At 34.8% G+C, this 17247-nt stretch overlaps 2 protein-coding genes across 5 annotated transcripts; both read left to right on the top strand.

Annotated features, from left to right (window-relative positions):
* The first annotated feature begins 3998 nt into the window (after positions 1–3998).
* Positions 3999–8889, top strand: LOC101896193 (odorant receptor 67d-like). The gene is made up of 4 exons (XM_005190327.4): positions 3999–4327; positions 4406–4959; positions 7950–8139; positions 8532–8889. Exons 1-4 carry the CDS (start codon positions 4085–4087, stop codon positions 8742–8744), a joined length of 1200 nt encoding a protein of 399 aa, XP_005190384.2. The 5' UTR covers positions 3999–4084; the 3' UTR covers positions 8745–8889.
* Positions 8890–10684: 1795 nt separating this feature from the next.
* Positions 10685–14771, top strand: LOC131803008 (odorant receptor 67d-like). Of its 4 annotated transcripts, XM_059123873.1 has the most exons (5): positions 10685–11339; positions 11457–11512; positions 11573–12105; positions 12165–12354; positions 13990–14771. In XM_059123873.1, exons 1-5 carry the CDS (start codon positions 11270–11272, stop codon positions 14254–14256), a joined length of 1116 nt encoding a protein of 371 aa, XP_058979856.1. In that variant the 5' UTR covers positions 10685–11269; the 3' UTR covers positions 14257–14771. The 4 variants fall into 4 exon arrangements, with proteins under 4 accessions (XP_058979856.1, XP_058979855.1, XP_058979857.1 ...); XM_059123872.1 differs by having other exon boundaries at positions 11138–11512; positions 13990–14770; XM_059123874.1 differs by having other exon boundaries at positions 11138–11512; positions 12165–12365; positions 14451–14769.
* The last annotated feature ends 2476 nt before the right edge of the window (positions 14772–17247 follow it).

The raw sequence follows: 17247 nt of genomic DNA, 5'->3' as shown, positions 1-17247 counted from the left end.
AAAATTAATATACCCTCCATAGTATGGTGGAGGGTATAAAAATATTAATAATTGCAGGTAAAATCCAGGAGATTATTATAGTAGAGCTAACAAGTAAAAAATAAGCTAGCTTCGACTGGGCCGAACATTTTTATCACCAATTGTAAGAAACTTGGAAGATTCCAAAAATTTTTGGTAAAAAATATCCTTGAAATTATTAAAATATCGAATATCGGGTCGTATAATTGTAAATTCGAAATACCTAATATCGGAAGGTATCATTATATGGGGGTTCTACGAAAATGTGGACCTGGATGAGCAAGTTTCTATCATAAGAAGAGAAAGCCTATTACCAACTCCAAATACCGAGTTTGAAAAAAAATCCAATAAAAAGTGTGACACAAATCATTATATGGGGTCTATAACCAATTTGGACCTAAAAATATTTATATGGAGGCTATATAAAACTATGGACCTATGTAGTAAATTTCCAATACAAAAAATTCTACGGACCCCCAATTTGAGTAAAAATTTGTGCACCCACATCACTTCGTTCGGACTCTAAGATGATTGCCACAGACGAATATGGCTAAATCTACTTAGAATCTTATGCTGATCAAAATATATATACTTTGTGGGGTTTAAAATCGCTTTCAATCAATTTTGTTTATAAAAAATAATTTATTTTCGACAAATTTAGCACTTTTTTTCGATTTTATTGCAAGTTTTCTTATATTTTCACTTGCTATATCCGGTATGGCTTGTGAAAAACCTCTATAATTCTTAAAAAAGTCTAGTGTTCTTAAGCCAAAATTATCTAAGGCCTTTATATATCCATGACCATATACAAAGGAACCTTAATATTTTGACATATATTTCCCAATACTTAATATAAAGCTTTGAAAATTTATAGGGAGCTTTGGGTTACTTCAAAAATCTTTGGTTAAAAAAGGGGGTCGTATCGGTCCACTTTTTTATATCGTCTCCATATAAAGGTGAACCCACATTTTTAATGAATATTTTTAAGGGTTTCTTTCGACATGGATTTTATGAAGAATATTTCTTCACGCGGTCTCTTATCAAAGTGGATTTTTTTAAAGAATATTTTTGAAGCTCCCATCAATGATGCTTTAAACAAAACATTTTTCTAGGCCTCCTTAACATATTGTTCAATGGTATCGGTACTTACCTATCAAAAATAACCACAATTACGAGATTCACTCCAAGATCTATCGATTTTATTTTAACACTTTCTTTATAGCGTGGTAAAGGCATATCGACCATATTTGTTATTTGTTCTCTACTTAAACGTCCGAATTATTTGAGATCCTCGAGTGAACCAGAACTAACTTGAATATAGCAAAATTACAGTAGATTACATAGTCTCACAATAATTTACAACATCTGTTTGACTCTCATACGTACTTGACATTTTCCTTCATGAAAAGTACAAGACAAGCATCATGGAAGACTTGGAAACAACCTGACATTATTGACATCTTAATTTAAGATATCCTCATAGTATAGCTTGGGGTGGACATGAACTGCGATTCAATAAAATTCAAGTGGAAAACACTTTCATAAATAGAGTTATTTGACATTTACATTCTCTATCCTCCCAATGGAGCGAATAGATCGAAACCCGCTTCGCAGTAGCCGAAAAATGGCTCGTGAGCTGAACATATCGCAATATTCCATTCGGCAAATATTGAAAAATGAGCTCGGGGTAAAGCCATTGAAATTCCAAAAAGTGCAAGAACTTACACCACAACAGAAAGAAAATAGACTCAAAAGAGCTGAGGAGTTGCATCGCTTGGCCGAAAGTAGTGAATTGCCGAATTTGGTTTTCTCCGATGGGAAAACATTCGTTGTCCAGCAGTTTGTAAACAAACAAAATGATCGTGCCAAAGAGGTCAGCTGAAAATGTGCACCTTCGGTTGGCCACCAGAGCTCAAGCGCCAGACCATGGTGATGTGGTGTGGGTCGCCATAACAGCCGATGGTCGCTCTCCGCTCGTATTAATCGATCAGAATAAATGCCGAATATTATCTCGAAAATATTCTGGAGGGTGTATTAAAGCCTTGGACACGCAAGCATTTTCGACATTCCAACAGGACTCATTTTACAGATAGACGGGCGGACGGACGGACATAGCTAGATCGACTCCAGTTTGGTTCGATGAGGCACGTTTTGGCCGTATAAAATGATATATACCCTCTCTAGACATGTGGCTGAGGGTATAAAAATAACCCAAATAGCGAAACCCATATTTAGGTTGGTTGAAAATTGTGGCGGAAACCTTCAAAATACCGAAAATCGGGATGTGCTGCTATATGGGGGTTTTAACAAATAATGAATATGTAGGGAATATTTTTTATTGAGAGAAATAGAGATAACAGACCTACCGATAACCCCAAATTTAAAGTTTCAGCTAATTTGGTTGGAAATAGTGGCAGAAACCTCAAAAATACCGATAATCAGGTATGTGCCTTTATATGGGGCTACACCAATTAATGGACCTGAATCGAACATTTTTCGCAAGAACAGACCTTCCAAGAACTACAAATGTCAAATTTCAGCTGATTTGGTTTAGTATTGTGGCAGAAATCGTCAAAATACCGAAAATCTGGAGATACCGTTATATGGGAACTATTTAAATTGGTGGACTTGAATGGAACATATTTTGCGGGGAGAGAGAGAGCAGATCTACCGAGAGTTCCAGTTGTCAAGTATCAGCTAATCTGGTTTGGAAATTGTTACAGAAACCTTCAAAATACCGAAAATCGGGAGTTACCGTTATATAGGGACTGTACCAATTAGAGAACATTTAGGGATTTTTTGTTTTTGTAGTGAGGGAACAGACCTGCCAATAACCCCAAGTTTAAAGTTTCAACTGATTTCGTTGGAAATTGCGGCGGAAACCTTCAAAATACCAAAAATCGGGATTTATGAGGGCGCTACACCAATTACTGGACCTGTAGCGAACATTTTTTGCAAGAAGAGAAAAGAACTACCGTGAACTCCAATTGACAAGTTTAAGCTAATTTGGTTGGAAATTGTGACAGAAACCTTCAAAATACCGAAAATCTGGAGGAACCGTTGTATGGGACTCATATAGCCCATTTTTAATATCAATCAGCCTGCATATAATATAAACCTGTGTGCCAAATTTGCTCTAGATTGAATAATGTGGACTCCATTGTGATTTCACCAGACAGCCGAACATCGCTAAATCGCCTTGTAATTTTATTTTGATCTAATTTTATTTTGATTTTTATATATATATATATATAGAGGTCTCCGACGAATATTTCGAGGTGTAGCATTATATTATGGAAGGTATAAAATAGTATTCAATATAGGTGTAAATCCTATATAAAGCAGCTTCAAATCAAATTTTCACATGGTGTAGGGTATAATTGTTTGCTTTCGCGGAGATTTGAACCTACGACCTTCGGTTTTGTAGTCCAAAGTGCATACGTTTAGCCGCCGATACTCGTTACTTGGTAAAATACGGGTAAGTTATTTTGTAAATTGTATGGAAATTACTCATTACTTTTTAGCTTACTGGTAATGATGAGGCTAAAAGTTTGCCATTACTAGTAATGCTGAAAGTGGCACATATATGTATTACATTTTTGCCGGATAAGTAGATCTATAAAAAGACCCGTTATCATACCCAACAAAAATTTAGTGGACATATGTGTCACTTCCAGCATTACTAGTAATAACAAGTAAATGCATGCATTACCAGTAAGCAAAAAATAATGCATTACCGGATATATATCTTCAAATAAAATACCTTTATTTTTTTAAACTGGTTCCCACTTTAAAATCACCGAGATATCGTGTTCATTTCCACCCTATGTCAATCTGAAAAGACCATTGAAATTAAGATGTCACGGATGTCAGTTCTCATATGATGCTTGATGGTATCTCACTTGCCATAACGAGGCAAATGTCAAGAATATATGAGAATCTCACAGATGTTTTTAATTTCGAGATGGCTAAAAATGCCAGATAAATTTCAAGTTGTCCTAGTCCACTCAAGGATCTCAAACACTGCGGAACATTTCGGAAATATAACCCAAATCAACGTTGAAACATGGCCAAAACGGTGGCACAAAGCTATGATAAAACCATACTTTTCATAAAAATATCTTCGGCCGTTTGTGGCGCGAATGTTTTGAGTCCTGCCTACAGGATGAATATCCTTACCTGGATTGTAATTGTGTGTATCAATTTGTATTATGTCTTTACTGGCTATACGCTCTATGTGAATATCTATGTAGAAAAGGATTGGCCGAATGTATTGCAGGTCCTGTGCTATTTGGGTAGTGCGGTGCAGGTGAGGTGAGGGCGGGATGGTACCAAGGAAATTCAGAAAAAATATATTTCCAAAGTTTCTTTAATCTCTCAATTGCAGGGTTACTGCAAACTCCTCAATGCCATCCACAACAAGGAGTCTCTGCGATTTTTGGATCAGGAGTTACGTGAAATCTATCTTGAATACGATCAAAAGCATGCCGATTATCGTTATTGCCTCAAGACGACCATTGATCGGGCGAATAAATTCATTAAATTTATGATAATTTTTCAAATTTTAATATCGGGTAGTCTGATTGGTGTGGCACCATTCTATCGCCTGGTATTCAATCAGCGGATTTTCGTAATGCAATTTATGCTGCCCGGTGTAGATCCATCGACGGAATATGGTTATTTCGTCATGAACTGTATGCACTGTATTTGCATAATATTCGGATCGTTTGGGAATTTCGCGGCGGATTTGTTCTTTTTCGTCGTTGTCAGTCATGTGCCAATGTTTAAGGATATTTTGACGTGTAAATTTCATGATTTAAATGATCTTCTGGAGGAGGAGGTTGCAGATAATGAGAATAATAATAATCGTATTAAAGATGTGAGGGAGGATTTTCGATCTTTGCTTATAGATATTTTTAAGTGGCATCAACGGTATTTGAGGTTGGTCTGATATTTATCATTATTTTTTATTTTTTTGATTTTTTTATTATTTAATTCGATTTTTATTTTAAATTATTTCAAATGTATGTTAAATAAAACTGAGCTGAAAGTCTTTCTTTTTGTTGTGCTTTATTTATTCAATTTTTTTATATTTAATAATATTTTTTATTTTTTTTAGTATTCAAAAAGTTTTAGTATTCAAAAAATAAATTTATTTTTTTCACGTAATTTTTTTTTTATTTATTTCAAATAGAAGTTGAATAAAACTGAGCTCGGCGTCTTTATTGTTGTTGTTTCTCATTTATATATATATATATATATATATATATATATATATATATATATATATATATTTTAATATTTAAATAATAAAATGTTTTTTTTTAATTATTAATTATAACTGTTAATTATTTTTTTTATTTTAATAATAAATTGGTATTCTTTTTTAATTGTAGTGTTCAAAACATAAATTTCGTTTCTTAATTTTTTTCAAGAATTAATTTTTTTATCTGTTTAAAATTTATTTTTTTAAATTACATCAAATTTTCAACTGAAATTATTTCAAAAATAAATTTATTTTTATTTTTTTTCAAGTAATTATTGTTTTTATTTTTTTTAAATTTATTATTTTAATTATCTCAAATTTTTAATATATATATATATATATATATATATATATATATATGTATATATATATATATATATTATATATATATATATATATATATATATATATATATATATACAAATTAAAACCTCTAGCTCAGTCAAAAAAAAATAATAAGGATACTAAAAATAATAAAAAATACAAGTTTATTAATTAAGAAATAAAATACGTAAATAACAAAAAAAAATAATTATATAATTTAAATAATATATATATATATATATATATACATATATATATATATATATATATATATATATATATATATATATATATATATATATATATATATATATATATATATATTTGTTATTAATTTATTAATAATTTATTCAAATATTAATTAAATTAAACTGAGGTAGAGGTTTTAATTTGTGAGTTTTTATATATTTTTTTTCATAAATAAATATATTTATTTTTTTAAATTTTTATTCAAATAATTAATTTATTTTCTAATTTTTATTATTATTATTGTTTTATTATTTATTTATAATTTATTTATTTTAAATGTAAATTCAATAAAACAGAGTTCGAAGTCTTTATTTTTGTTGTTTTTTTTTTCAATTTAATTTTTTATATTTAAATAATAAAAATCTATTTTTTTATCTTATTTTTTATATTCATAAAATAATTTTATATATTTATTTTTTTGATTTTTTTTAATTCAAATAAGTAATTTATTTTTTCTACTTATATTATTATTTTATCATTAATTTTTTTTGATTTTTTATTATTTATTTTTTATAATTTATTTATTTTATATTATTTCAAAAACAAATTAAATCGACTGAACCATATTTCCATAATTCTCTTGTTCTTTTTATTTATTTAATTATTTAAATAAATAAAATTGTATTTTTAATTATGTTTTAATATTCAAAAAATATCTGTCTTTGATTTTTTTATTTAAATAATTAATTTCCTTAACTTATTTTTTTTTTTTGATATTTTTTGTTTACAATGAATTTATTTTAAATTATTTCAAATGTAAGTTAAAAAATAAAGATCGAAATTTTTATTTTTTTATTTTGTTACAGTTTAATAATAAATTTGTATTTTTTTATTTGTTGTAATATACAAAAATAATTTTTTAGGAATGTTTTTATTCAAATAATTATTTTATTTTCTTAACTTCTTTTTTTATTTTCTCATTCATTTTTTCTGATTTATTCATTTATTTATTAATTTATAAATTATTTAAAATGTAAGTTAACTAAAACTGGGCACGAGACCTCAATTTTTGTTATTTTTATTTATTTAAATTTTTAATTTAAATAGTAAAATTCTATATTTTTAATTATTTTTAATATTCTAAAAATAAATTTATTTATTTATATTTAATTTTTTTTTATTCAAATAATTAATTTATTTTTCAATTGATATTATTATTACTTTTTTCTGATTTTTTTATTTATTTATAAATAATTTAAAATTTAAGTTAAATAAATCTGGGCACGACATCACTATTTTGTTATTTATTAATTTTTTATATTTAAACAGTAAAATTCTATGTTTTTAATTATTTTTAATATTCTAAAAATTATTAATTTTTGTTAATTTTTGTTTTTAATTTTTTTATTCAAATAATTAATATATTTTTTCAACTGGTGTTATCATTATGTTTTTTATTTATTTTAAATTATTTCAAATTTAAGTTCAATAAAACTGAATTTAAGGTCTTTATTTTTGTGGTTTTTTTTACTTATTTATATTTTTGTTATATTTAAAAGACAAAATTCTGTTTTTAATTATTTTAATTATTAAAAAATATATTCATTTATATATCTTTTTAGATTTTTTTTTTATTCAAATAATTAATTTATTTTCCCAACTTAGTTTATTATTTTTCTGATTCTTTGTTATTTATTTATTTATGATTTATTAATTTTAAATTATTTCAAATATAAGTTAAATAAAAATGAGCTCTAGGTCCTTATTTTTCTTGTTTTTTATTTATTTAATGAAATTCTTTAAATAACAAAATTCTATTATTTAATTAAAATATATTTGTTTTAATATTTTTTATTCAAATAATTAATTTATATTTTCACATTTTTTTTAATCATTAATTATTTTCTGATTTTTAGTTATTTATTTAAAATTTATTTTTTAATTGCTACAAATATAACTTAAATATAACTAAGGTCGAAGCCTTTATTCTTGTTGTTTTGTATTTATATTTTTATATTTTAAATTTAAGTACTAATATTATGTTTTTAATTATTTTTAATATTTAAAAAACAATTCTTTTTTTTTTTTAATTATCAATAAAATTTAAATTTATTCAACTTTTTTTTTTGTGAAAATTTATTTTCCTCTGCAGATTCATCGCCATTGTAAAGGAGAATTATTTTTGGGTTCTTTTGGTGGAAATGGGCACAGTGGCCCTTAGCTTGGCCTCAACTCTGTTCTGCTTAATTTTGGGAACTTGGCCGGGAGGCCAATCGTACTTGGCATATTGCTTTATAATGTTGTACATCTATTGTGGTCTGGGAACGGTGGTTGAAGTGACTGTGAGTATATCTGTCTAAATCTCCATAAACAAAAACTCGCCAATAGATAACAAAAATTTGGTTTAAAACAAAATATTTTCTAGACCTCCAAAAATCCTAGAGTCTGCGGAAAATATTTGTATGGCTATTTAAAAAAAATATCCCTTAAAAATACAAGTTTTAGGAAATTTTAAAATATATATTATTTTTAGAATTCCTCAAAATTTGATGTCTTTTTTAAAAAAATATTTTCTCAAGACTTTTTTTTTAAAGAATATTACTTTTCAAAACTTCCGATAATTTTTGATTTAAACAAAAAATGTTTTAAGACCACCCACAAAAACATTTTATCCCCCTGAAAAATCGCTTTCATGGGCCTCCATAATTTCATGATTTCTCTTCTTCTCTTCCAGAACGATGGCTTTATTGATTCCTGTTACACTGAGATCATTTGGTACAAGCTGCCCGTTTCGCAGAGGAAAATGTTACGAATGATGCTGATGATGGCCCAGAATACAGACGGCCTAACAATTGGCTCTGTTATTCCCCTCTCCATGAATACGGGTCTACAGCTGACCAAAACTATTTACACCATGACAATGATGTTGATTAATTTTCTTGAGTGAATGGCACTTTGCAAGTTTTTAAAACCACCTGAGATGGATAGCTTGCACCTTTAGTAGTATGCACCCGGTAGCTGTATTTATCAAAAGAAATCCATGCCTTGAGACGTCTATGGATAATTTACTAATCACTCAATAAAATAATATAAAAAAGGAAACAATCACAAAAATACAGGTAGCCCTAAGACACCTAATAGAAATTCCCTGAGATCGCTTTCAGCTCTTCTATGATTAGAGGTTTTCTATAGATACTACGATAACCTTTCCTGATTCTCCATATTCTTAGAGTAGCTAATCTCACACCACTCTACTGCAGAATGGGTGACCCTTTTAGGGAAAGAGGCCATTGCTGTAGAGAAGCTGGAAAGAAGCCGGCCTCAGAGTCATCTAATGTACACCAGCGGACCACATAGGCCTCTTATGTGGAGTAGCTGGTCTCAGAGCTAGCCTTAGTATTCTCTACTGTAGAGTAGCAAGCCTTAGAATCCTCTACTGTAGAGTAGCAGGCATTAGAAGCCTCCACTATAGAGAAGATGGCCATAGAGGCCACTACTGTATAGTAGCTGGCCTTAGAGGCCTCTACTATAGAGTAGGTGGCCAAAGAGGTCTCTACTGTAGAGTAGCTGGTCTTAGAGGCGTCTACTAACGAGAAGCTGGTTTCAAAGGCGAATACTATCGAGTAGCTGGCCACAGAAGGCACTACTGTCGAATAGCTGGCCTCATAGCCGGGTTCTGTCGAGTGCTACTCCTAGAAGCCTCTACTATAGAGTAGATGGTCTTAGAGGCCACTACTGTATAGTAGCTGACCTAAGAGACCTCTTCTTTAGAGTAGCTGGCCTTAAAGGCCTCTACTATAGAGTAGGTGGCCCTAGAGGTCTCTACTGTAGAGTAGCTGGTCTTAGAGGCGTCTACTAACGAGAAGCTGGTTTCAAAGGCGAATACTATCGAGTAGCTGGCCACAGAGGGCACTACTGTCGAATAGCTGGCCTCAGAGCCGGCTACTGTCGAGTGCTGGTCCTAGAAGCCTCTACTATAGAGTAGATGGTCTTAGAGGCCACTACCGTATAGCAGCTGACCTTAGAGGCCCCTACTGTATAGTAGCTGACCTTAGAGACCTCTCCTTTAGAGTAGCTGGCCTCGAAGGCCTCTACTGTAGAGTAGCTGACCTTAGAGACCTCTCCTTTAGAGTAGCTGGCCTCAAAGGCCTCTCCTTTAGAGTAGCTGGCCTCAAAGGCCTCTACTGTAGAGTAGTTGGCCATAGAGGCCTCTACTCCAGAGTAGCTGTCCTTATAGGTTTTTACTGTAGAGTATTTGACCTCAGAGGCCTCTACTGTAAAGTATCTGGGTGCAGAGGCCTATACTGTGGAGCCATCTATCGTATAGTAGCTGGTCACAGAGACCCCTACTGCAGGGTAGCTGGCCTTAGAGGTGTCTGCCGCGGATTAGCTGGCCTAAGAGGCCACTACTGTTGAGTATCTTGCCTCAGTGGCCTCTACTTTAGGGTAGATTGCCTCAGAGGTCTATACTGCCAAGTAGTTGGTTTTTCCTGTAGTGTAGCTGCCCTCAGTGGTCACTACAGTAAGACACCTGGTCTTAGAGGCCGCTACTGTCGAGAAGCTGGCCTTAGGGTCTCCTACTTTGTAGAGGAGAGGCAGCTGGCCTCTATCACGGAGTAGCCTCTATCACGGAGTAGCTATTCTGCAGAATAGCTGGCCTTAGAAGCCTATAATGTAGAGTAACTGGTCCTAGAGGCCTCTACTGTAGGGTAGCTAGCCACAGAGGCCTCTACTGTAGAGCAGCTAGTCTTCAAGGCTTGACTGTAGAGTAACTTAAGAGACCTATATTTTAGAGTAGCTGGCCTTAGAGGCCTCTGCTGTACATTAGATGGACTCAGAAGCTGGTATCAGAGGCTAATACTGTCGAGTAGATGGTCTCAGAGTCCACTACTGTAGAGATGCTGTCCGCAGAGGCTTCTAATGTAGAGTAGCTGTCCGTAGAGACCACTACTGTAGAGTAACTAGCCTCAGTGGGGCTCAGATGTCGCCGCTGTTGGCTCAGGGGCCACTGCTGTAAGCTAAACGTTCTCTAAGTTTGCTACTCGGGACTAGAGGCTTCGGAGGCCTTCACTATAAAGCAGTTGGCCTCAGAGGCACTTATCTGGAGTAGATGGTCTCAGAGATCACTGTTGTAGAGAAGATGTTTTCAGATGGCGTTACTGTCTTAATTGTCTCTACTGCGGTTTAACTGGTCTCCTTTAGCTTATTAGCGTTTTACAGTCTCAACTGTAATTTAATTGCAAGCCTCTTTTTCCCCCTTCAGGCTAATCGAGAATAACGTGATAAATTATGCTGTCAAAAATGACAGGTGGTTTGAACGTCTCTTACATGTCTTTGAAAGTGAATGTCGGGAATGCCTGAGATCCTGGCAGGTGGTGTAATTTTTTGTAAGGTTACAGTCTGACCATAATTCCACTTAACGGTTCAACGCAACACAGAACGGGTTTCATAGAAAAAATCTCGGCCGAAAATATGGCCAAAACCCTTGTACAGCGCTATGAAGCAATAGTCCGCCTTATAAAAATTTGCTCGGCTTTTTGTGGTGCGAATATTTTCAATCCTACCTACATGATGAACATCCTCACTTGGACTGTGATTATTTTCATAAATCTATATTTTGCCTTTACCGGATATACACTTTATGTGAATATTTACATAGAAAAGGATTGGCCGAATATATTGCAGGTCCTGTGCTGTTTGGGTAGTGCTATGCAGGTGAGTTGGATTAATAAAAAGAAACTGAAATTAAATTGAGTGACATCCTTTCCCTCGCAGGGCTATTGCAAACTTTTAAATGCCATAGGGAATAAGGACAATATACGATATTTGACGGATGAACTACGGGAAATCTATCGGAAATATGATCTGAAACATACCGATTATCGTTGCTGTCTCCAGAAGAGCATTAACACGGTGAATCGATTCATCAAATGTATGGCCATTATCCATTTCTCCATTACCATGAGTTTGATTGCCGTCGTGCCATTCCATCGCGTGGTATTCAATGAGCGAATATTTGTAATGCAATTTTTGCTACCCGGAATCGACCCGAATACCGCCTACGGTTACCTCGTGATGAATTGTATGCATTGCATTTGTATTTTGTTCGGATCATTTGGAAATTTCGCAGCTGATCTGTGCTTTTTCACCATCGTCAGTCATGTGCCGTTGTTCAAGGATCTGCTGAGGTGTAAATGTCAGGATCTAAATGACATCCTTGAGGGGGGGAAAGATGTTGAGCAGGAGGGAATTGGTGATTGTCAAATTCTGTTGAAAGATATTTTTCAATGGCATCAGAAGTATATGATGTGAGACCTTTGAACATTTTTATGGGATGGAGTTTTTTTATTTTTCACTTTATCTACAGATACATTACCACGGTCAAGGACAACTATTTTTGGGTCCTGATCATTGAAATGGGTACAGTGGCCCTGAGCCTAGCCTCAACACTGTTCTGCTTAATTTTGGGCACATGGCCCGGTGGTCTAACATATCTTGCCTACTGCCTGATGATGTTGTATATCTACTGTGGTCTGGGCACACTCGTTGAAGTGACGGTAAGTCGGAGGTAAACTTTTCTAGAGAAGAGACAACGAAAACTAAATTTTGAACTTCAAAGTAGTGGCCTATGAGGCCAGCTACTCTGTACAAGGAGCCAGTTAATCTACAGCAGAGACCGCAGAGGCCAGTTGGTCTTCAGTAGACGCCTCTGAGGCCAGCTTCCCTACAGTAAAGGCCTCTACAATTGAGGTCTATTAGGTCATCTACTCTACAGTAGAGGCCTCTGGGGACAGCTACTCTACAGTAGAGGCCTCTGAGACCAGCTACTCTACAGTAGAGGCCAGCTACTCTACAGTAGAGGCATCTGAGGCCAGCTACTCTACAGTAGAGGCCACTGAGGCCAGCTACTTCCCAGTAGCGGCTTCTGAAGCCATCTACTTTACAGTATTGCCCTTTGAGCCCTACTAATCTGCAGTAGTGGCTTCTGAGGCTAATTAATCTACAGTAGGGCCCACTGAGGCCAGCTACTCTACAGTAGAGGCCACTGAGGCCAGCTACTCAAAATGTAGACGCCTTTGAGGGCAACTACTCAACAGTAGAGGCCTCTGAGGCCAGCTTCTTTACAGTAGTCGCCTCTAAGTCGTTCTTATCTACAGTAGTGGCCTCAGAGGCCAGCTACACAAGAGTAGAGGCCTCTGAGGCCAACAACTCAACAGTAGTAGGTTCTTAGAAAAACTACCCAACAGTAGAGGCCTCTGAGGTCTGAGGCCAGTTACTCTACAGTAGAGGTCTCTGAGGCCAGCTACTTTATAGTAGAGGGCACTGCGGCCAGTTACTCAACAGTAGAGGTCTCTACAGTATAGGCCTCTAAGAACAGGTACTCTACAGTAGTGGCCTCTGAAGCCACCAACTTTACGGTAATGCCCTCTGAGAACTGCTAATCTGCAGTAGTGCCCTCTGAGGTCAACTAATATACAGAAGGGGGCTCTGAGGCCAGCTACTCAACTGTGGAGGCCACTGAGGCCAGCTACTCAAAATAAAAAAACCTGTGAGGCCAGCTACTTCACAGTAGTTGCCTCTAAGTCGTTCTTATCTACAGTAGTGGCCTCAGAGGCCAGCTACACAACGATAGAGGCCTCTGAGGTCAGCTACTTTACAGGTCAGCTAGAGACCAGCTTCTTTACAGTAGTGGACTTTGAGACCACCTACTAAACAGTAGAAGCCAATGAGGCCAGCTACTCTCCAGTAGAGGCCACTGAGGCCAGCTTCTTTACAGTAGTGGCTTCTGATACCACCTACATTACAGTAGTGATCCATGAGCACTGCTACTCCACAGTAATAGCCTCTAAAGCCACCTACTTTACAGTAGTGGCCTTTGAGGCCAGCTAATCTACAGTAGTGACCTCTGAGGTCAGCTAATCTACAGTAGTGACCTCTGAGGCCAGCTAATCTACAGTAGTGACCTCTGAGGTCAACTACTCTACAGTAGTGACCTCTGAGGTCAACTACTCTACAGTAGTGACCTCTGAGGTCAACTACTCTACATTAGTGACCTTTCATGCGAACTTCTCTACAGTAGAGGGAACTGAGTACAGCTACCCTACAGTAGGGGGCTCTAAGGCCAGCTTCACAACAATTGTGATTTATACAGTAGTTTCTGACGTATTTTTAACTTTTTTTCTTCCTCACAGAATGATGGCTTTATTGATTCCGGCTACACTGACGTCATCTGGTACAAACTGCCCATGGTCGAGCGAAAAATGATACAAATGATGGTTATGATGGCCCAGAATACTGGCGGTCTTACAATTGGTTCAGTTGTACCTCTTACCATGAATACCGGTCTGCAATTGACCAAGGCAATTTATACCATGACCATGATGTTGATAATTTTCTTGAATAAAAGACATCAGAAGGTGTCGGTCAAAATTCGATTAATTTTTTTTTTCAAAGGCTAACCATGAAAGGAGGACTTTTTGTACTGGTTTAATGAATTATTTCTCCGGGTTTTTTTCTCTTCATTTTTCTAAAAATCTCTCCCTCTCAATTAACATTTTTTTCCTATTCCTTTAGCCAAAAAATCTGTATCCTAATATTTTTTGTACATATTTTTTTCTTCTTTTGTGAAATTCCACAACTTTTCAAGTTCAAGGGGATTACGTGGAAACTGTCTGCACACAATAGTTGTCCATAACATTGAAAATCCAATAAACAGAACCGACCATGTTTAAAGTTCAAAAACTTAAGCCGCTAAAATGTGTAAAGCGCAACGTAGACAGAAAGGCAGACAATCGACGAAGAGATGTAAAAAAGATTAGTGAAGTTTGGCTGTAATGCCATTAGGACGCACAGCTGGGCACAGCCTCAAAGCAAAGGGAAAACAAAGCCCACCATTGTGTCGTTTCTGGCGAGATTGCTGTTGATGCCAAGGAAAAAATAAAAGCAGATTACAAATTGCATAAATAAAATTCATTAATAATTTTATTTCGTTTTATTTTTTGCTGTTTCTCTTCCGCTCTTTTGGTTCCATAGAAGTAATTACTTTTTGAATGGGTAAGCAAAGAATTTTGAATGGATTTTTTTTTCGTAATGTTGAGATGGGAGAATGGGAAGGGAGGTTGCTTCATATTTTTATACCCTCAGTCATATGGCTAAAGAGGGTATATTTCATTTGATACGACAAAAACGTGTCTCATCGAAATAACGGTTTTAGACCCTAGGTCTCATTGGAACAAATCCGTTTCAGGACATTTGAAGTCGATCTAGCGATGTCCGTCCGTCTGTCTGTCTGATAATTCTCGAAAACTTAGATCGAATTCGAAGATGGGCAATATCGGTCTACTCCTTCTAGTACCTCCCTCCCACAAAAGGTCAAATAATTTCCAAAAAGAAAATAATTTCCTGCCCAGAAAAAGAAAGGATAGTCCGATTTTCCTCCGACTTTGTAAACCCTAATGTTTGCATCAGTTCTAGATCAGGTGCGAAAATGAGAGTCCGATTGTCTTCAAATCACACATATCACAATGTTTTTAGTAACCCAAGGTCTGGTGTGAAGATGGAGTATATCGATCCACTCATTCGGGTACCTCGCCCACAAAGGGTTAAAAATGTAATATCCATGAAGCTCATAAAACGCGAATTAACATCCGATTCCATTCAGATTTGGTACATCTCAATATTTCCACCAACACCAGATTTGTTATGAAGATGGTAGAGATCGGACCATTCCTTCTGGCACCTCCCCCATAAAGGGTTAAAATTTTGAATAATCAAAACGATCATAAAATCTGATATAAGTATCCGGTTCTCTTCAAAATTACACATATCACAATATTTTTTTTATTAACCTAAGGTCTGGTGTGAAAATGGGGTACATCGGTCTACTCCTTCTGGTACCTCCCCTACAAAGGGTCACAATTTTGAGTATCCATGAAGCTCATAAAACGCGAAAATAACGTCCAATTCCATTCAGGCTTGATACATCTCAATATTTCCGTCAACACAAGATCTGTTATAAAGATGGATCACACCATTTCTAACACCAGATCTGTTGTGAATATGATATACATCTGTCAACCCCTTCTGGTACCTCACCCACAATTTTCAATGCTTATATCTGTCATAACTTGCGAAACTAGCAAAAAAATCCACAAATTTTGCTCTGACAACCTTGGCATTTTTTTAAGAATCGAAAGTTTTTGCTCTGAGGGAAATGCCCAATTTTTGATCGTAGGACCCTTGAAGAATTCCTCTTTAAAAATCCTCATCTATTCCACGAAGAAAAAATTGTCATTTAAAATGTTCGCCATTATTTTGCAACAACAAAATTTCTAAATATTTTATAACTTTTTGGAGAACATATTTATCAAAATATTCCCCCATTGGCTTAATTTCGTATCACTCTCAAATAAATTTTTAAAAATAATTATTTTAAAGAATATCGGAGGAGAAAAGTCTGCCTGTGGAATGTTGGCAAACCCCTGTGAAATTATTTTCATTTAAATAATTTTAAGGTGTATAGAAAACCCATATTCTATCTCTCATGTCTTATAGATATACTACAAATATTCTCCCTCTATAAGACCTTTAGACACTATTCCACCTAAAAAAAACTCTGTGGGAGACATTTTAAAGTAAAAAAAAACGTTTATATCGCATAAAATCGCCACATTGACATTACCGCCCACAAATCTCCCATCCCAGCTAGTTAAACTTCGAATCGAAATTCGGACGAAACTTCCGATGTCGGATGCGTATTCCGTCGGACTTCTGACCGAAAGTTATATGGAGTGGTTGAGGTGTTGTGGCATCGAAGGGTCGGACGATAGTCTGAAGTTTTAGCCGACCTTCGAACCGAAGTCGAACTGAATTCGCAGGGATATCCATGGCAAATTCAGATGTCGGACCGAGCTTGGAAGTAAAATCGTGTGCATTTCTGAATTTTTTTGGGAGGTTTTCTAATAGTTTTCGGACCGAATTCAGATCAATGGTCTAAATTGAAATTTATCATTGAGGCCAGAACTTTAGAGATTTATCAACGTAAGATCTCTAAGAGGTACTAAAACTATTGATGGCCTCCAGAAGATCGTCGATCTGTAGATAGCCTCCGGAAGGATTGCCATCTATAAAATCATTGTTATATGTAGAAGGTTTTCTTTGGAGCATATTTTTTCTTTGGAGGATATGTTTCCATTCAAGACAAAAGAAAGTCTGCCCGAAAGTCTTTTACCTATAGATGTCAACTAGAATGTATTTATATCCTACATAGTTCCTTTAGATGATCTGCATAGAATCACTTTCTGAGTTGATTTATGCATGTCAGTCCATCTGTCCGTCCGTCCGTCTGTCCATGTATTTTTGTGAACAAAATGCAGGTCGCATTTATTATCCGATTGAGATGAAATTTTCCAAACAACATTTGTTTGGCCCAAACGAACCCTATTGAAATT

This window comes from Musca domestica, unplaced genomic scaffold, assembly GCF_030504385.1.
Source record: "Musca domestica strain aabys unplaced genomic scaffold, Musca_domestica.polishedcontigs.V.1.1 253, whole genome shotgun sequence".
NCBI lineage: Eukaryota > Metazoa > Arthropoda > Insecta > Diptera > Muscidae > Musca > Musca domestica.
Note: the sequence above shows the minus strand (reverse complement) of the source record. Positions and strands in the feature narration are given on the sequence as shown.